The 22,043-nt window shown below is 42.6% G+C and overlaps 1 protein-coding gene across 1 annotated transcript; it reads left to right on the top strand.

Annotated features, from left to right (window-relative positions):
• The first annotated feature begins 505 nt into the window (after window positions 1-505).
• Window positions 506-21,318, top strand: LOC106808580 (apoptotic protease-activating factor 1-like). The gene is made up of 11 exons (XM_014811343.1): window positions 506-626; window positions 1,824-1,936; window positions 3,347-3,475; window positions 3,831-3,956; window positions 4,356-4,478; window positions 4,726-4,851; window positions 5,235-5,366; window positions 5,811-5,933; window positions 6,335-6,460; window positions 7,015-7,168; window positions 18,234-21,318. Exons 1-11 carry the CDS (start codon window positions 506-508, stop codon window positions 18,461-18,463), a joined length of 1,503 nt encoding a protein of 500 aa, XP_014666829.1. The 3' UTR covers window positions 18,464-21,318.
• The last annotated feature ends 725 nt before the right edge of the window (window positions 21,319-22,043 follow it).

The following is a 22,043-nucleotide window of genomic DNA, read 5'->3' as shown; positions in this document are numbered from 1 at the left end:
CGTTGTTTTAGCAGCCGATGTATGCGGAGGCCGAGCAAAGCGTGTCTTCTCGTACACTGTCGCTGTAATAATACAGATGACATGCTACATATAGATTTATTAGTAGATATTCTTAACTTAGAATAAGCAAAGTGACACATCATTCAAAATAGCCTAAGGCAACAAGTGAACAATGTCACCCAACCATCCGGAGAAACCGTGTCGATCATTGTAACGACCTCAAGAGAAAGTGATTGCGCCACAGCGACCCGTGCATCGTTTTTTATATTCCAACCAGGGTTAAAACTGTAACGATTTTATTTCCGTCATCAGCAGTGGCACGTCGCCCGTCGATTAGAAACTGCGATGAGTCACTGGAACGCGAGTAAAAGTTATCACCCACGACGGCAGAGTGACAGTTTAGCACCTAAACAAGGCGGAGAGAAACACGTCACAGTTTGATGTCGCATGCCGACTCATGAAGAACAAACAACGAACGTCGCCGACAAATGTGAAATATGGAAACATGAAGCGAAACGCCGCCATTCCCACGCCGGAGCGAGAAGCCTCTCACCTTCACTTAGCTAGCCACGGAGCGAGAAGCTTCTCACCTTCACTTAGCCATAAAAATGTTGGAGATGACGACAGTATTGCACCATCCGCGCGCAACAAGGCATTGACCACGCTCGGGCCACGGATTCCTGAAGATGAATAAAAACCCGCCGATTTGGACAAAGAGACAGACAGTTCACGGCGCTGTCAGCAACCGCGCTGCTCTCTCACCTGCTCTCGTTGCTCGTCACCGTCGCCGCCGGACGTCTCTCGCTGCGGACCCTAGCTGCTGCCTGCTGCTCTAATATATATATATGCTCTATATAAATCGTAAGCTATAAATCATTTGTAACGCGTATTTTCTAGTTGGCCTGTGTAGCCACCTATGTATTGTATATGATTGTCACTATGATGTTGATTATTAAAGACTAGAGGTACTGCAATAATTCTGTGGTTATAGCATTATACTGCCTGCGGCTTCAGTACAATAGCACACGTATCTACTGTTCGCGAACCTGGTCACTATACGATCACACGTGCCTGTTATAATACGTAGCACACACGCGCTCCGCTATATCGCCTACTCTTGTTACATAGCGCTCCTCCAAGTATGACGGAAAATATCATCCCACGATAACTAGAGTATTAGGCACGCATGCGTGCGTTACGCGAATACGAGATTTATTGATCCCCAGTACACTTTTTCATTTTTTTGTAATTCTGCGTGCAAAGAAACTGAAGATGAGCAGATTTTTTCGCAACGCAGCATTGATATTTTAGCAAAACATTCGCCAGCCGTAAGCGACAGCAATTAGTAATAATAATAAAATCAGTTTAAATGCTTGATGGGCTTTTTTGCATGACTTCGGCAGTTGACTTCTTTAGCAGCAGCCGATGTTTCTGTGTAAAAACTGCGTTCACATACGTGGTCACAGCACAATAGCCTGTGTGTTCGATTTGTATCTGCGGGCATACGTATACGTAGTCGCGCAAACACGATTACACCAAGAGCAAATAAAGAAGGCCTTCTTTATATGCTATTGATTACATCTGTGTACGCACGTAGTCGCAAAAACAAAATTCCGACGTGCAGCGATTTATTTTCACCATTTATATACGTTTTTTGTTTGTTTGCTAACCATATGTTCAGGTGCGTGCAGCGACGTTCGTACCGTGCAAATGTTTTTTTTGCCGTGATTTGGCTTTAGTATCTGCTACGATCTCGTTAGAGCTTCTTTGTTGGCTACAATCAAGCGTGTTCGTTTTTTGCGTAAGCGTTTTACTTTTCACAGAGTACGACTTCTATCTGTTAGTGCGCAATATTCTTTTAGTCACGCGTGGATCTACCGGTGCAAATGGCGGCGGCTTGCGACGGCTGACGCTGGCGTCGCGCGTATCTGTGTTCGTACGATGCGTACCACGTTTTAACGATGTGCTTCGTATTTTTTTTCGGTGGGTGGGTTGTGGGGCATTGATGGTCTAAGTGTAGCGCACACTTGAATTCGGGCTAAACGGCCTTTGGTTCGAGTTCCACCGTGGTTGATGTGCCTTTGAGCAAAGCTCTTTATCTCGCTTTGCTTCAGTCGACACCTGTAGCAATAAGCTATGTAGCAATATAGCTATGTAGCAATTTAGTAATGTAGCTAACTAGCTATGCTGTAATGTAGCTATGTTGTAATGAAGCAATGTAGTATTGTAGCTATGTAGCAATGTAGCTATGTTGTAATGAAGCAATGTAGTAATGTAGCTATGTATAGCAATGTAGCTATGTAGCAATGTAGTAATATAGCTACGTAGTAATGTAGGAATGTAGTAATGTTACTATGTAGCTAGTGTAGCTATGTAGTAATATAGCCATGTAGTAATGTAGCTATGTAGCTTGTGTGGAAATGTAGTAATGTAGATATGTAGTAATGCAGCTATGTAGTAATATATCAGTGTAGTAATGTAACTATGTACGGTAGCTATGTAGCTAGTGTGGAAAAGTAGTAATGTAGATATGTAGTAATGTAGCTATGTAGCTAGTGTGGAAATGTAGTAATGTAGATATGTAGTAATGCAGCTATGTAGTAATATATCAGTGTAGTAATGTAACTATGTAGCTATGTAGCTAGTGTGGAAAAGTAGTAATGTAGATATGTAGTAATGTAGCTATGTAGCTGTGTAGTAATGTAGTAATATAGCTACGTAGTAATGTAGCTATGTTGTAATGTAGCTATGTAGTTATGTAGCTATTAGCAATGTAGCTATGTTGTAATGTAGCTATGTTATAATGTAGCTATGTTTTAATGTAGCTATGTAGTAATTTAGCTATGTGGTAATGTAGCTATGTGGTAATGTAGCAATGTAGTAATGCAGCAATGTGGCAATGTAGTTATTAGCATTGTAGCTATGTTGTAATGTAGCTATGTAACTATGTAGTAATGTAGCTATGTTGTAATGTAGCTATGTAACTATGTAGTAATGTAGCTGATGTAAAAATGTGTTTATCTCGCTGGTGGGTGGCCAACAACGCCACCCACATATATATAATACCGAGTAGCTTTGCTGGATAAAAGGCCGGTATTGAAACGAAAGTGAGGCGGTTGCTGAGGGCCATTGTGCCGCGCTTGGAACTAAATAACATCTACGTGTTCTGGTCGCTCGGCTGCTCCGAGTTACCAGCCGTAGACTAGCAGTGCAGACCTCGTAGCTGCTATGCCTAAGACTAAGCTGCTATGCCTATGACTTTATCGTCGTACGTCTTATCGTCGTACGTCTTTATCGTCGTACGTTATGTCTTTTTACGTCGTAATATTACTACGTTGGTCTTCAGGTCTGGGATTCATTGAGTGGCAAGCAGAGGCAGACATGCAATGCAAGGTCCGGGAATGCCGTGCTGTGCTGCCGCCTGTCCCCAGATGCTAGCATCGTCGCTGGTGGTCTATCCAATTACTCTGTGCAGGTAAAGACAAACTCCCTGTACCAAAAAAAAAAGTACAAACCAGTACTGCTGCTAATTATCTTTATTGCTGCAGTTGGGTTTCTCAACAGCAACAGCCAAGAGGCGAAAGGCCTTCAAATTAATATTCATTTCTTTATAAGAAATGACCTGATAGAATCGTGGAGAATACTTAATCTGGTTTCCTGATATCATCCATTTAACTGAAAAGCAGAAACGAGCTCTCTAGAGTCCATTTAGCCTCATAGAAAGGCGGTAGCCGTACATTTCGTAAATTGGCAGGAAATGTGGTTAAAGTTACGGTCACCACCAAGGACTGGTATTGCTTCATGGCACTATTGTATTCGTTGTATTTCAGCTATGGAGCGTGTGCACCGGGAGTTTGCTGTCAGTCTACAAAGGTCACACCGGCTGGGTTTACTCGCTGGATTTCTCCCCAGACGGCAATCGATTAGTTTCTGCTTCGGACGACGAAACAGTAATGGTAAGCGTTCTGCCGTACGTGTCGACTGCAGAGAAAAACGTCTGCAGTCGTCGAATTAAAATTCAACCCTTTCTCTTCTAACTTGTGTGAATCGCGCGCTCGTAGGTATATATGAGACCTCAACGGTCTCTGCAGTGTGTGTGTGTGTGTGTGTCTGGGACGATCCGACCGAGTGCTACATGCCAGGGAAAAAAACATAATTTATTTTTCGGGGGCTACTTTTCAAGCTCGCGTGCATGAAAATAGCATTCTAAAATTTGGTTTGCATTGAACTCTATGCAAATTTCCGGGGGCTCTTTTTGGCATTTCCGGGGCTCTTTTTGGCATTTCGGGGGCTAAATCGCCCCGAGCCCCCGTGTATTTTTTTCACTGCTACATGCGCAATCGTATATGTGATAGATTTGGAATGCCAGCTCAGACGAGGAGTCGCAGTCGCCATCCCTGAAGAGAGACTTCGGGGTACACTACTCTCCCACCGGCACGGTGACGGTGGCGGCCCCTGACAGCAGGAACCGGCTCTTGGTGAGAAGTACCACGGTGCACCTATCGCGAACATTCACTGGAAGAGGGTGGGGGGCTCGTGTTACATAGTGAGGCGCAGGGTTGGTGAGTAGCTTATAAGTACGCGACTCCACGGGACGACGCCGTTCAGTGACCTGTCAGCACTTTAAAATTGCACACGACATGCGTGAATTCGAAGGGATGAATGAGTGATTTTGTAATCGTGCAAGCGCATCAATTGCGAAACTGACGGAAATTACTCGATCAGGTGTTGTGCGGCAACGAAGGTGAGGTGATTTGTCAGACAGAGAAGGAGCAGTCAAGGATACGATCATGTGCCGTGTCACACGATGGCAGCACTGTAGCTTATGGCTGTGAGGATGGTACACTGAAAGTGAGTGGCTGATCAAATAAATTTCTGTCCATGCTAAGTATCCTCCACTAAAATCTTTTTATGATAGCCTGTAACTAACTAAAAATGTCTTCTGTAGATGTGTTTTTCCACCTGAGTGTACACAATATTCTGTCAGGATGAAATGTTCACAATTCTAGCCAACTCTTCCCAAGGTGAAGCAAAATACTGTCATGTATGTAATATATACTGGTAAATAATATATATATATATATATATATAGAAGTAAAGACACACGAACACCCGTGTAGATAAAAACAAAGTCAAGGTATAGAATAAGGGTGTTTAAAGTTTAATTGACAAGCTTTCGAGATTACATCTCTTCATCAGGTCAGTATATATATATAAGACATTGTCGTGCACAGCTTCTCCGCTTGGCTGGTTGTGCCATCGTGAGGACTGAGGAGTTGGTGGGTCACACTGCGACGGTGCGTTGCTGCGTGTTCAGCTCTGATGATGACATGCTGGTCACGTGTGCGGAGGACCACACCCTGCGGGTGAGTCTGGCTTGGGCTTGAACAACGCCTGTGATCCGCAAGGGCCGCTTGGTCCAATCGATGATTGTGCTGTCCGTTGCGGTTTTGCTAGGAGTACCCAGTAGTGAGAAATGATCATCGTGTACCGTGTATCATGTACACGTGATTATAGTGCGTGAGTGGTTTTGTTGAATATTTCGTATATCAAAAAAAGTTTTTTTAGCTGTCAACGTAAAAGCAAATGCTATGATTCGATAATAACTTCGTTCAAACAAGATGAATCGATGGCAGAAATAGAGACAACTGTAGCAATTATAGTAATAAAAAAACGAAATCAGTTTCATTGCATTTCATCACTACTTCATAGCATGCATTCTGTCATTATTGGCTTGTAATAGGAATACACGTTCTTGCCTAAAGTAACATTAACTCTCTCGTTTTAGCCGCCTCTGATTGCATTCGCAGGTGTGGTCGCTAGACAAAGGCAGCTGTGTAATTTGTGAGGGTCACCAGGACGTGGTCTGGCGGTGTCGCCTGTTCCACGAGAATTCCCGTGTGCTCTCATGCTCGCACGACGGTTCAATTAGGGTGAGATTCCACATTTGCACCATCTGATGCACGTGGCTTATACGAATCAGAAGCGCATTAGTCGTTGAAGCTTTCGTAGCATTGTGGTAGATTGAGGAGCACGCAAAACGTCGTAGCAAAGCAGAAGCTACTGAGTCGGTTGCCGCTAGTTACATGCATTCATCAACAAAATGTAAACCGTAACGATAAAATCTGCAGAGAGGATTTAAATGTACCACAAGAATTATGTATGATCGTACTTCAATGCCACTATATTAAGTGTTTTCTTATTGGTTATTTTATCACATTTCGCATGTTTAAAGTGAACGGACAAGTTGTGCATTTAGTGGAGTAACAGTGTTCGTTCGTGAGCAAACTTGTCGGTGTGTGTAAAACCCGTTAATGGCGATGTCCTCCTGCAGGTGTGGGACGTGGCGACGGGGCGAGAGGTGCTTTGCTGTGCCGCTCACACGGAGTGGGTGCTGTGCTGTGATTTGTCACCTGACGAGAAGACGATGGTGTCCGCTTCCGTCGACCGCTCAGTGAAGGTTAGTGACATCACATATGCGTGTCGATGCTGACAATAACTTTGGACAGCATAAGCAAATGGAATTAAAAGCGGTGGGAGTGGCACATAATTTTTCTGAAAAATGCATTAAACTACTGTATACGCTGTATATTTCGCGGTGGTTTAATTTTCGCAAATTTCACGAATGCGTCCCCGACCGCGAAAATAACAATGCGAATAATTCATACCGAATAATACCAAATATTTTATAATTTACAGACCGCGAAATTAACCACTTGCGAAATTGTCTGTCAAGTCTGAAGTAGCGAAAATATCTGTATGCGAAAAATATGGCGTATACAGTAGTTGTCAGATTTCCTAACTCTAGCATTAATGCCAAAGTGCACCTAATGCCTACTTAGAACCAACGTGGTCTCATTGGAAACACCTGCGTGTCAGTCTAACGTTTCCTCTGCACTCAACTAACGCATTTCTGCGACTGAAATTTTCTACGTTCGCGCCGTAATGTGTCGTCGAATGTTCGGTCGTGACGTGTGGCGACGCGTGCGTGCGCGCGTGTGTGTGCACTTGCAGCTGTGGAGTGCGACCACGGGCAAACTGCTGCGGTCGTTCACGGGACACTCTGACTGCGTGCGCAGCTGCGCCTTCTCTCCATGCGGCCGCTACATCGCGTCCGGCGATGATCAAGGCTTCGTGTTCCTGTGGGATATCCACACCGGACTGCTGAGTGAGTGATGCATACAGGTCTGATTAGCGTCGACTACATCAAGAGAGGATAATACGTATAGATATAATATATATATATATATATATATATATATATATATTATATATAGTAAACTCACACACAATATATATATACGCACACACCCCAACACACGTACACACATAATTTATATGATAAAATAATATTATCCTTATGTGAGCATATCAATGTTCCATGGGCTGTTCATTTCTGTCGTGTGTCTTGTGTTTTGAAGCTGGTTACATCTATTTAGCTGCATTCACGTAGTCGTTCAGGAGCTGTGAAATAACAGCAAAGTAGACATCAATCAGTTTACCCACGTAATGATTCTTCTTTGATGTTAATTTTCCGTATACCACATTTCAGTAGAAGGGTTTGTATAATTAAGTGGAATCTCAGCATTGTTTCATGGTCATTAATGGCTGTCTCAATGCAGACTTGACGCATGACATATATATGATTGCAGTCAGGGCATTCACGATGGTTTCCTCCTATCCGCAGATGTGCTCTCCCGGCACAACAGCTGGGTGACAGACTTCACTTATCGCCCGCGGAACGTCATTGTGTCCGCTTCGATAGCGTCAAGTTCTGGCGAAGGATGAGAACTGCTGCAGACATTCCACGTGCGCCGCAGCTCGTAAAGTACGTGGCGCCCTCTGCCGACTTCAGCAAGTTCGTCACAGCTGGACAGCGCTGGTATCCTGTACGTCCTGGAGCGGATCTGAGAGGCGTGCGACATGCGACGACACACTGGCGCCATCTACGACTTCATTAAGGTTGTCAGCGGTGCAGTGCACTAGCCGTCTGGTATCCTAGAGAGTGGATATGAGACAACGCGATGCACCACAGCCTCTGGCGCCATCTACCATCTTCATTAAGGTCGTCATCGTGGGAGAGCATGTCATCTTGTCATGAAGCAGATTCAAGACAATGCGGCTACTGCCTACAAAGGTTGCCTATTATGTTATAGCACCTGAGATGTCTGCAGCAACCACCGGTGATCGGCTGCTGTGGTGGTTTTCATTAGTAAAATTATCTCGCTCAGGTTCTCACGCAACTGATACACAGTTCGTTTGCGATATTCCTTGCAAGAGCGCACTTGCAAGAAATCTTCCAGCATTCTAGAAGATCGCCAAAGTTTCGCCACCCGTCGGTGTGGAGGCGCTACCTTAAGTAGTGATTGCTAACAACTGCTAACGACAGTTTTGTCTGACTGTCTAACAGATGGGTATTTCTGACGATTTTTGGAAAAGATATTCGCGCCACATTCTTGTGTCCACATTCTCGGTGGTCTTTTCGAATCGATGTATTTATGGGCACCGGCTATTGTCGAATGATTTTCAGTGCATCTGTCATGTGAAATTTCTATTCTTTATATTTTTCCTACTTTCATTACCCGTTTTTTTAATCCGGTGTTATTTTTATCTGAGGATGAAAACGAATCGAGGAGAGAAATACGGCAATAAACATAACAAAGTACTAAATTATTACCAGTAGTCAGAATCACAGTGCAGTGCTGGGCTCTCTCTATTCCACCCACTTTATGTACAATAAGTACAACGACAATGCGTTCCGATCTACACGTTTACGCAAGCTTCACGTACACTGCTGACAACACCACGCCAGACTGCTCCAATGTTGATGTCTGCCAGTGGTCGCTATTTAGTATTACTGATGATTTGCATCGTTTGTCGTACTTGCGTTATTCAAAATAAAAGCTCGCGTAAATTTAAGTGTCAATTAACGAGCATGTGCGTATTCCAAAAACGCGCAACTCCAGAGTCGCGAGGGCTCAATCTAGAGGCATCTGTGTCCTTGTATGCTGTCTGCAATTATTGCTTGTGTGTGAAAAATCGATTCTCGTCACGTTAGTAACGCCATTAAAATCTAGTTTTCTACAATAACGTGCCTTGTGTGTGGTGTGGAGTGGTTGTGTGTGCGTGCGTGCGTGCGGTACGTGCGTGTGTGTGCGCCGATATAAGTATTATTACTTACGTGTCGAAAACAAACTCATTCACGCATCGAGAATACTTGTATGTGTGAACATGGCTCTGTTTTCTCACATCATAAATGAATCACAAACGTTTGATAAGCAGTATTGTGTAAATCTTGCCGTTACGCTATCGATTATACTTTTACTTATAAATCAAGAAATCACACACCTGATATTCGCATGTGTGCTGTGCGCGCCACTAAATAACGCATACCACGGCTGCCGTTGATTACATATATGCGGTTCTGATAGTGACTGAATTCTGTTGCATGGTATTTTTAGCGATTATTATAGTTAATATATAATTAATTATATATATATATGTTTCTAGCCGCCGTGTATTGTTAGACGGCTATTTTTTTCTGTGTATAATTATTGATAGCAGAATCTACAGTCTGACTTACGTTAACTTCTGTGATGGTTTTTTTACGGCGGCAGTAGTGGCCATTGGAGCAGTGTTTGACCATGAAAACCAAGCGAACTAACTCTATAGCCAAGTGTGGAGATGACGAGACAAAGGTGCAATTATGTATGTACGCAAATATAGTAACGCCGTAGAAAGCCAAAGAGAACCAACTACCTAAGCTCGGTCCACCATCGGGGTCTATCCTCGCCACGCCACAGTCCTCCCGTAAGGGCCGTAACGTATTACATGTTTTAGAGTAACCGGATGCAACTTTTCAGGGTGGGAGGAGGGTATGTGTGTGAAAGGCTAAAGCTAAATATTTTTTTGAAGTGTTCTCTGCACACAACGTATATAGAGTTTATGTGTAGCATAATTATGAATAGATCAGTCGAAAGACAATTCAATTAGCCCGATATGCAAACAGGGTTGTACGTGAATATCAGGAGTCTATCAATATTGATAGACTCCTGTAATATATATATATAATATATATATATATCATCATAACTGAGGACAATGGTCGTGTAGTGATTATCATGTACGGATGCAATTTATGATTTAAACATGTACCGTGAGTAAAGCGTTATGCCTGGATGTAGCTTTAGTTTTTGTAACTGGTTGTAAATTCATGGTGACCCGTAAAACGGGAAAGGTAGGCTCGAAAAGCCGAGTGCTGGTGTATGTGTGTTGCACTGCTTAGCATGTTTTTATATGTGTACATTTTATATGTGTGTATACTTGTATTTAAATGCCCGCCTGTGGCGGTCCGGTGTGCCTGATTGCCCTCTTGGTGCACCTGGTGTGCGGACGATCGCATACGTGGAATTTTGTATGCGAACGAGTCAAATCAATTCCGGTAGCGATGTATTACGAGTCTATTTTTTACTTTAACAATTTATAAGGAGGACTTTTGATCTCACGTTTTAACTCGTGCGAATTTGTGCTCAGAGATAAATAACATCTATACTTTGTAGACAGTGGTGCGTTTAGAAAGGATGGCACGTAAATATCTATGAAATAGGATAATAAATAACAGCACCATGTTATTCAGTGAGTGAAAATAATAATAGATCTATTATAATAATAATCTATTATTATCACTCTCTGATGTAATATCCATACTGTAGCACCCACGAGTTATATTCCTGTGTGAAATATATCCGGTATCGCTATTATACGTTTCATTTTGCATTAAAAAACGTTTGATGCTAATAATTACGTAATTTACCTAGGTTTTGTGACTGTGCTGATCGCTTTAAATTATATTGAAAAACAGGCAGTTTTGTAGTGCAAGCTCAAACGTGTGCGGTTGTTGAGTTAAGCGATCCTCGTGCGTACAACTGAACCAACATGGGACAACGAACGCGTTTTTGAAATACGTGAACAAGTTCATTGGCATAACAAAATAATGTTTCAAAGATTCAAACAAAAGAAATAATAGCATCATTTCAAAGTATCACAGAAGATTTGTATGCAAATGATTTTTACTTGATACAGCACAAGTCATCGAGTATACTGTGTTTTACTATGGGCTAGTCTCATTCCATACTGTGTTTGTGATTATTTTTATTTGTCTACAGAGTTCTAATTATCACTGCTCGCTAAATAATCTCACAAGGCCTCACAACCATGAAACAAGCTAACTAATAGAAATGTGTGTGTGTGTGTGTGTGTGTGTGTGCGTGGCGTGCGTGCGCTGCGTGGCGTGCGTCGCGTGCGTGCGTGCCGTGCGTGGCGTAGCGTGCGTGTGTGTTCAGGTGAGCTTTGTTGAGCATTGCCACGCATGGGCGGTTTCGTTAGATCATAGAATTTTTATTCCGACACATTTATTGATTTTTTTTTTCAATCAGCTTCAATTATATTTTTCTCGCGTATTCTTCCCGTCATAGTTACAACGGCTGATTTCATCACGCGATTCAGATGCTGGCAAACATTAAATCACGGATCAAAACTTTCCTCATGGAAAACCTATCAATGATGTCGAAAAGATGCCCTCAAAAACAAGCAACGCGATATGCGTGTGCTGCTCGGCATGCAAATTTTTACATTAACAGTGCTGGGCGACCATGCAAAGGTATACATGAGAATAACTGCTATCAGTGTGCACAAGTCGGTGTGTCGGATCGTTTGGCTGATCATGGTTTCAGTGCATATATTTTGCTCTTCTATTGTCCAAGCCTCATAGCGATAGCGTTGTTTGATCTTCTATACAAATATGCATATGGTGCATATGGTTTAAATCAGGGCGTGTTGTCCTCGTTGTCTATCAGTGGTTTCCGTGCATTATTTGCTCTTCTATTGCCCAAGCACCTCGATGCGAGAGCGTTGTTTCTCTCTTACAACATAGCCATATGGATGCATGTGCTTAAAGTCCATAATAGGAAAATTTCCCTTTATGGACTCTTGATTGACTTTGCATCTCTCATTATACCGCAATTAGCAAGGTTCCTCATTAATGTTTGGCGAATGCGATGCTGAATTGCTACCGTGTGCATTGCTCGAGCCAACTTCACTAATCCCTTTGACATAATGTGATGACAGATGTAAGATGAGCTGTTAAAATTGACTAACGCCACGAATTTTCCATGGGTGAATTTTGCGAAATTTTGTTGCAATTTTTTACACTGAAAAAGTAATACTGACTGGACTACATATAATCCTCAATTCCTACCCGATAGATTTGTTTTCAAGACTAGTTAAAAATCCAAAAACCTTGGATGATTTGATATATTTGATTCACGGCGTTGCTATTGGCTCATAGGTCTATGTCTCCCCAGGTACTAGCCGGAATCGTACCCTGGGCGACGGTCCGGTATACCCGGAACAGTTACCCTGGTAACTATTTGATATGGTTAATTGGTTAGGGTATAGGGTTAGGAAGTAGGTGTGGCGCACATTAGATGAGGCGCTGGGGTGGAGTCGTTCCGGTATACACGGACCGTACGTCGAGGTACGTTCCGTGCAGGAGCCTGGGGGACATAAAGTACCGGGGCGCCATTGCAGGGACAGAGCATTCTTGTAGCCTTAGATATCTTGAGCAAAATGATGTTTGTTGGACAGAGACTCACTTTGTGAGACACAATAACTCATTCTGTTCAATCCTGTCTGCCACAACTCAATTTCTGGAAAATCAACAATAACTCAATTCTTGCCGCAAATATGGCAGCACCATGTAAGAAAGGGCTTACCATTGGTGACAGAAACTGGGCTGGGAGAAATGGTCACTAAGTTAAAAGAAACAAGATGCGACCGTGAACATTTCTCCAGTCCCAGTTTCTGACAATGGTAGCCTTCTTACATTGCGTGTGCCATATTTGGGCAACAAAATCGAGTTTTGTGCAACCGGATTGAACTAGAATTGAGTTTGTGTTTACAAAAATTGAGTTTTGTGGGTACAGGATTGGACTAGGAATTGGAGTTTTTGTTGTTCACAAATATTGAGTTTTGTGGCAGGAGTTACCGAGAATTGAGTTTTTGTGTTCACATGAAATTGAGTGTTTGTGGACAGGATTGACAGAATTTGAGTTTGTGAGTTCATCGAAACATTGACTTTTGTGAGAACAGAATGACGTTATGTGTTTCAACAAAAGTGAGTTTGTGGAAAGACAGAATTGAGTTTGCTATACAAAATTGGATTTTGTCCCACAATGGTGCCGCCGTACATAGACCACTCTCAGCTGCTCATGGGGCTATGGTATAGTCATGAGTATTTGTTTACATCGAACGGAATAGCAAATAGAATGATAATGCAGCATGTAACCATAAAAGATGAAGAGAAGTCACTTACATTTGTGTAATAATGTGGACCATAATTTTGTTCTACTCTTTTACTATTTACGGTGACGTAAATCCACTTTAACGCGTTTTACATGCGCAGTCGCGGTGGCCGTGTTATTATATTGCCGTGAAGCATAGGTCAAATGCGTGCCACATGGAATCCCAATTTGCTCTCATGAGGCTTCTATCGTTGTTGTCTTTATCCTTCACACATTTTCTGTGCAACAGGTTCATAATAACATGTATACCTTTTTCTCTCTTGCACTGCTAGCTAAACATTCAAACATAGAGACCGAATAACAACTGATGGAGGAAAATAAGTACTGATGTGAGAGTTTCGGGTGGTTTTTCGGATGTACTTCATTTATGTCATAATATTGTATTTTTAACATGCTTCCCACACCTAATTCTGTTAACGAGTAGAGAGATATTTGCTCATTCCTGCTATCAAAATAAAATCCATACTGTTAAGGATCTGTTAGAAGTATTGAAATCTAATCGTAAATCTCTCGAGAAAATTTAAAAATGAATTTCGAGGTGCCATTAGGCACACACTGTATGTTACCAACAAACAATGACAGCAATGACAAGCAAGCAAGCACAACGTGACGAGTAATACTAACAGAGCTGACTTTGACATTGGAGAGTCATATCTTTACTGATCTTTCGATCTTGTTCGGCTTTGCCTCTACCATGAACGCGTAAGTCGCATCAAAAGAAGTTCTGGTTGGTCCATAATTAAGTGACTGCATGCTCGTCCCGAGTTTTTTCAATCCTATTTGCTAGTATTGATTCCGGCAAGTTGGATGGGTTGGGGTTCACCGGCCCAGCTGATTCCGTTCCTCGATCCTGTTAATTGGCTGGCACGACGAACAATGAAACTGTGCGCCTCTCTTCAGCTAAGAGAACAAACTCTAATTGTAGAATTTATACGTTTTTTTTCAAGTTTTGGGTGGGATGAATTCATTAAATAGGCATTTGCAATTTAAGGCAATTATTAGCTAAGGTATATATGTGGTTTGCTGATCCTCGGTCCTGTCTCGCAGCCTAGACAAGACAGGCCAGTGCGTGTTTTTCAACTTAGCAACTGGATCTGAAGTACCTAACCATAGCTCTGCGATTCACGAAATGCACCGACCGCCGCGCCGCTGCACTACATGAGAGCACACACGATCCACACCACACAGTCACACACCACGCTACGCACGACACGACACAGCACAACAACACGCTGCGCGGCAGCTACACACACACACGCACGCACACACACCCACGCGCGCGTGCACACACACACACACACCCACGTGCGCGCGCGCACACACATACACGCACACGTCTCACAAAATCACGTGTCGCAAAAAGATCACAATACAATTTACATGATGGCCATACGTATCGCGATGGGTCCGCGTTTTTATTGATTACTAGAACAGCAACCGCAACTCGCCGATTGCATGGTCAGCCTCGGCTACCATACGTGGAGTAGGTACGTGCCATTGAAGGGGTCGTTGTCATATCAGGTACTACAGATATGTACCCGAGGTACATGTATGTATACACAAAGTGTACCAGACTTGTACTACAGAAGTGTACCCTAACCCTAACCCTAACTCTAGCCCTAACCCTAACCCTAACCCTAACCCTAACCCTAACCCTAAACATACCTCATATAAAAATATAAACATAATACTAAACAACCTAAAACTACCTCCTAATTATATAAAAATATAAACATAATACTAAACAACCTAAAACTACCTCGGGTACATATCTGTAGTATCTGATACGACAACAACCCCATCTGCGCCATTGCTGCGTAAAGCAATTTGCTATTGTGACAGGCTAGCGGCGAAGCGTAGTGTGACGAATCACCTGTTATATATCATCTCTGCCCCGGGGCTCTTGCTGGCCTGTGCGATTTCGTCCACTCCTCCCATTTGTCTTGTTACGGCCGACGAAAGCAATAAACGCATCCCGTCCATATTAAAACACAGGTGTTTTATGGCGCTCATTCTGAGACGACTATTTGAGACGAAAAAGAGTGAGCTGCCGGCCAGCGAAATATTTTTTCCCACTTGAGTTCCGGACCACAGCCAATCAGCGCACTCCATTCACTCGACTTCCTCGAAGCAACAATGTAAAATGAGTACCACCTATCCCTAACCCTAACACGTACACGACACCTAACACTAACTATAATCCAACCATATATATACGAACCATATATTACAAAACACTATCTATGGTGGGTCCGGAACTCGAGTGGGAAAAAAAATTTCGCTGCCGGCCATTGGAGTCGGGGAATCGGGCGCGTCGCTCGTGTGCGTGCGTTTCTCCGACTTCACTAGTTAGGCGCTTCGTGGCAACTGAGCTAATTATAAACACGCGCGAATAATTATAATCTTCGGGAATATTCCGGTATATAAACGGAAAGCGTACATTACGTCGAACGTTTCTTTGATACTTTTTTCTTTTGTCTTCTCGTTAAAACATTACGGTAACGTCTCACGTTTACGTGGCTGCGGAGGGAAAGCGTATCCCAAGTGTTCCTGAACGTTAAATAGCTGATACTGTATAAAATAACTAGCAACTATTATGTTGTTCAAGGGGATTCCCAACCAAAAGTACTAAACGCACCATATGGCGACTTTTGTGAAGGTCGAGCCGTTGGTGGTGTGGGATACCCCCCCCCCCCATCTACTGTTTCCGCGTGTAATGTCGTCCGTAAGTATGAACGAGACAAATAATTTACCTGATCCTGGATCGCGGATGTGTACCGATTGTGTAACGTCACAGTAAATAAGGGAATTATAGTTCTCTTGGCTTATGGCACCGGCGGAGGGAAGGGAAATCACAAGGCTAAATTATTGTTGTCGTTTTGTTCGTTCACCAAATAGATTCACGGCCTAAGCGTAAGTTTTTCCGTTTGTATTTATGCTATTAGGGTATATATAGGGTAAGGCTTAACACTAGAAGTTAGAATTTACGCCTAATCTAAAAGCCTGGGGATACTAATTACTCTATAGGTTAATGACATCGGGAGATAAGCTCGACCAACCCATATGGGCTTGTGCGGTGAGTTTGCGTCCCGTATAGACGGTTCGGGCTTCCACTTCACACATGCCAAAAGAGTAAAAGGACTAGTCCTGAATTCGGGGAGTTTTCGGGAGTGAACGCTCTTGCAAACACGTCGGTGGCTTGAGGTACGCTGAATGACCAACAAACTCAATCGTCTCTTCTTCCCGTCGTTGCCTTTCATCCTTTCTCCGTCCATTCCTCTCCTTCCATACTTACTCTTTGCCTTCCTATCCTTCCAGCCTTTCTCTTTTTGCTCATCCCATTGCATTCTTTCTCCTTTTCGCTTATGTTCACATCCCTTCTTTCCCTTTCTAACCTTTCATCCCTTCTCTGTCCCTTCCTATCCTTTCACTCATTCTCTCCTCCTCCTCCTCCTTTTCCTCCTCCTCCTCTTCCTCTCACTTCTTTCATTTTCCCGTCAATCCTCTCTTCCGAACCTTTCTCCTTATTTTCCTGAATAAATATCGACGGCATGCAGTGGAACTGCGAAAACACGGGTTCAATATTATTCATCCTAATATCAGCAGAAATATAAAGCTCTTCATTAAACAATCGCCGAACCTTGAATCGTGCGCGCTAATCTCGCAGGTCGTTCCGAAGGACGCGAGCGAATCTGCTAGCTCTAGGGTAGGTGGTGGCTGCGAGCCCCATTACGTCATCTCCTAGCGATGCAATGTGTAACCCACGTGACTACCCCACAGATATCCCATAATACTCTACATAGTCTCTATAAGAATCTATGTATTATATCAAGAGTCCATAATAGAAAATTTTATAGACATGTTCTATCATGGATTCTTGATTATATGTAGAATATCTCCGACCACCACCATCACCGGCATAGTCGTCTTCACCGGCGTCACAACGCCACCTATCGATAATTGACAGATCTCGCATAGCAACAGGCATCTAAACGCACCGATGTCTTTTGGCGAACGCGCGACCTATGTCTAGAACTGCCTAGAAACATGCCTCCTCGATCACGCACTCATGAATGAGCGCTGCATGACATAGCCCGAGGGTGTCTACATAGTCCGGCGATATACATGAATGCATGGCGGAGCGAGAGGCCTAGAACGAACTACCGTGCCGCGATCCTACCCTCTAGCTGTGGACCGCGGAAATGGGTCTACGTGCATTGCTTCTCTCAAACACTTACGATGCTAGAAGCCTAATTAGTTAATAATTAGCCCACTAAAATAACGTAACAAGGCGTGTTAATAAAACAATTAGAAGCGGGATAACACGCAGAACTCGTGAATAACTGCAGAAGTTGATTCCTCGTTATTTCATCCGTTATTGGTCAGGCTGTAGTCGCAACGATGGTATAGCGTTCACGGCACTATTTTCACGTTTAGCAATATTATATATATATATAGTAAACTCACACACAATATATATATATACGCACACACCCCACACACGTACACACATATATGATATTTATATTGATAAAATAATATTATCCTTATGTGAGCATATCAATGTTCCAGTGGGCTGTTATTTCTGTCGTGTGTCTTTGTGTTTTGAACTGGTTACATTATTTAGTCATTCACGTAGTCGTTCACGCTGTGAAATAACAGCAAGTAGACATCAATCAGTTTACCACCACGTAATGATTTCTTCTTTGATGTTAATTTTCGTATACCACATTTCAGTAGAAGGGTTTGTATAATTATGGAATCTCAGCATTGTTTCATGGTCATTAATGGCTGTCTCAATGCAGACTTGACGCATGACATATATATGATTGCAGTCAGGGCACTTCACGATGGTTTCCTTCCTATCCGCAGATGTGCTCTCCCGGCACAACAGCTGGGTGACAGACGTTCACTTATCGCCCGGCGGCAACGTCATTGTGTCCGCTTCCGATAGCGTCAAGTTCTGGCGGAAGGATGGAGAACTGCTGCAGACATTCCACGTGCGCGGCAGCTTCGTAAAGTACGTGGCGCCCTCTGCCGACTTCAGCAAGTTCGTCACAGTGGACAGCGCTGGTATCCTGTACGTCCTGGAGCGGATCTGAGAGCGGTGCGACATGCGACGACCACTGGCGCCATCTACCGACTTCATTAAGGTTGTCACGGTGCAGTGCACAGCCGTCTGGTACATCCTAGAGTGGATATGAGACAACGCGATGCACCACAGCCTCTGGCGCCATCTACCATCTTCATTAAGGTCGTCATCGGGGAGAGCATGTCCATCTTGTCATGAAGCAGATTTCAAGACAATGCGGCTACTGCCTACAAAGGTTGCCTATTATGTTATAGCACCTGAGATGTCTGCAGCAACCACGGTGATGGCTGCCTGTGGTGGTTTTCATTACTAAATTATCTCGCTCAGGTTCTCACGGCAACTGATACACAGTTCGTTTGGCATATTCTTGCAAGAGCGCACTTGCAAGAAAATCTTCCAGCATTCTAGAAGATCGCCAAAGTTTCGCCACCGTCGGGTGTGGAGGCGCTACCTAAGTAGTGATTGCTAACAACTGCTAACGACAGTTTGTCTGACTGTCTAACAGATGGGTATTTCTGACGATTTTTGGAAAGAATATTCGGCCACATTCTTGTGGTCCACATTCTCGTGGTCTTTTCGAATCGATGTATTTATGGGCACCGGCTATTGTCGAATGATTTTCAGTGCTCGCTTTTCATGTGAAATTTCTATTCTTTATATTTTTCCTACTTTCATTACCCGTTTTTTTAATCCGTGTTATTTTTATCTGAGGATGAAAACGAATCGAGGAGAAATACGGCAATAACATAACAAAGTACTAAATTACTTACCAGTAGTCAGAATCACAGTGCAGTGTGGGCTCTCTCTATTCCACCCACTTTATGTACAATAAGTACAACACAATGCGTTCGATCTACACGTTTACGCAAGCTTCACGTACACTGCTGACAACACCACGCCACTGCTCCCAATGTTGATGTCTGCCAGTGGTCGCTATTTAGTATTATGATGATTTTCATCGTTTGTCGGTAATTGCGTTATTCAAAATAAAAGCTCGCGTAAATTTAAAGTGTCAATTAACCGAGCATCGTATTCCAAAAACGCGCAACTCAGAGTCGCGAGGCTCAACTCTAGAGGCATCTTGTCACTTGTATCTGTCTGCAATTATTGCTTGTGTGTGAAAATCGATCTCGTCACGTTAGTAACGCCATTAAATCTAGTTTTCTACAATAACGTGCTTGTGTGTGTGTGTGGGTGTGTGTGTGCGTGCGTGCGTGCGTGCGTACGTGCGTGTGTGTGCGCGCATAAATATTATTACTTACGTGTCGAAAACAAACTCATTCATCGCATCGAGAATTACCTGTATGTGTGAACATGGCCTCTGTTTTCTCACATAATAAATGAATCACAAACGTTTGGATAAGCAGTATTGTGTAAATCTTGCCGTTACGCTATCGATTATACTTTACTTATAAATGCAAGAAATCACACCTGATATTCGCATGTGTGTGTGCGCGCCACTAAATAACGCATACCCGCTGCCGTTGATTAGATATATGCGGTTCTGATAGTGGACTGAATTCTGTTGCATGGCATTTTTAGCGATTATTATAGTTATATTATAATTATTATATTATATAGTTTCTAGCCCGTGTATTGTTAGACGGTATTTTTTTTTCTGTGTATAATTTAATAGCAGAATCTACAGTCGACTTACGTTAACTTCTGTGTTGTTTTTTACGGCGGCAGTAGTGGCATGAGTCAGTGTTTGACATGAAAACCAAGCGAACTTACTCTATACCAAGTGTGGAGATGACGAGACAAAGGTGCAATTATGTATGTACGCAAATATAGAACGCGTAGAAAAGCCAAAGAGAACCAACTACCTAAGCTCGGTCCACCATCGGGGTCCTATGCTCGCCACGCCACAGTCCTCCCGTAAGGGCCGTAACGTATTACATGTTTTAGAGTAACCGGATGCAACTTTTCAGGGTGGGAGGAGGGTATGTGTGTGAAAGGCTAAAGCTAATATTTTTTGAAGTGTTCTCTGCACACAACGTATATAGAGTTATGTGTACATAATTATGAATAGATCAGTCGAAAGACAAATTCAATTAGCCCGATATGCAAACAGGGTTGTACGTGGTAATATCAGGAGTCTATCAATATTGATAGACTCCTGGTAATATATATATATATATATATATATATATCCATAATAACTGAGGACAATGGTCGTGTAGTGATTATCTATGTACGGATGCAATTTATGATTTAAAACATGTACCGTGAGTAAAGGCGTTATGCCTGGATGTAGCTTAGTTTGTAACTGGTTGTAAATTCATGGTGACCCGTAAAACGGGAAAGGTAGGCTCGGAAAAGCCGAGTGCTGGTGTATGTGTGTTGCACTGCTTAGCATGTTTTTATATGTGTACATTTTATATGTGTGTATACTTGTATTTAAATGCCCGCTGTGCGGTCCGGTGTGCCTGATTGCCCTCTTGGTGCCACCTGTGTGCGGACGATGCATACGTGGAATTTTGTATGCGAACGAGTCAAATCAATTTCGGTAGCGATGTATTACGAAGTCTATTTTTTACTTTAACAATTTATAAGGACGGACTTTTGATCTCACGTTGTAACTCGTGGAATTTGTGCTCAGAGATAAATAACATCTATACTTTGTAGAAGTGTGGCGTTTAGAAAGGATGGCACGTAAATATCTATGAAATAGGATAATAAATAACAGCACCATGTTATCAGGAGTGAAAAATAATAGATCTATTATAATAATAATCTATTATTATTCACTCCTGATGTAATCCCATACTGTGAAGCACCCACGTTATATTCCTGTGTGAAATATATCCCGGTATTGCTATTATACGTTTCATTTTGCATTAAAAAACGTTTGACTAATAATTACGTAATTTTACCTAGGTTTTGTGACTGTGCTGATCGTTTAAATTATATTGAAAAACAGCAGTTTTGTAGTGCAAGCTCAAACGCGGTGTTGAGTTAAGGCGATCTCGTGCGTACAACTGAACCAACAATGGGAACACGAACCGTTTTTGAAATACGTGAACAAGTTCATGCATAACAAAATAATGTTTCAAAGATTCAACAAAGGAAATAATAGCATCATTTCAAAGTATCACAGAAGATTTGTATGCAAATGATTTTTACTTGATTACAGCACAAGTCATCGAGTATACTGTGTTTTACTATGCTAGTCTCATTTCCTACTGTGTTTGTGTATTATTTTTGTTTGTCTCTACAGAGTCTATTACACTGCTCCTAAATATCTCACAGGTAAACATGAAACAACTACTAAATAGAAATGTGTGTGTGTGTGTGTGTGCGTGCGTGCGTGCGTGCGTGCGTGCGTGCGTGCGTGTGTTGTTCAGGTGAGCTTTGTTGAGATTGTCCAGCATGGGCGGTTTCGTTATCAGTAGAATTTTTCCGACACATTTATTTTCAATCAAGCTTCAACTATATTTTTCTCTGCGTATTCTTCCCGTCATAGTTACAACGGCTGATTTCATCACGCGATTGCAGATGCTGCAAATTAAATCACGATCAAACTTTCTCATGGAAAACTATCATATGTAGAAAAGATGCCCTCAAACAAACGCGATAGCGTGTGCTTG

This window comes from Priapulus caudatus, unplaced genomic scaffold (genome assembly GCF_000485595.1).
Source record: "Priapulus caudatus unplaced genomic scaffold, Priapulus_caudatus-5.0.1 Scaffold288, whole genome shotgun sequence".
NCBI classification, from domain to species: Eukaryota; Metazoa; Priapulida; class Priapulimorpha; order Priapulimorphida; family Priapulidae; genus Priapulus; species Priapulus caudatus.
This window is presented reverse-complemented; position numbering and strand designations above follow the sequence as displayed.

Bases quoted from the DNA above. Each gene is read 5' to 3' on its own strand.
- LOC106808580 (XM_014811343.1), top strand. From the start codon at position 506: ATGAAGCGAAACGCCGCCATTCCCACGCCGGAGCGAGAAGCCTCTCAC. The intron at 3,476-3,830 runs GTAAAGACAAAC...GTTGTATTTCAG, and splicing joins TATCCAATTACTCTGTGCAG to CTATGGAGCGTGTGCACCGG. The intron at 6,461-7,014 runs GTTAGTGACATC...GTGCACTTGCAG, and splicing joins CCGTCGACCGCTCAGTGAAG to CTGTGGAGTGCGACCACGGG.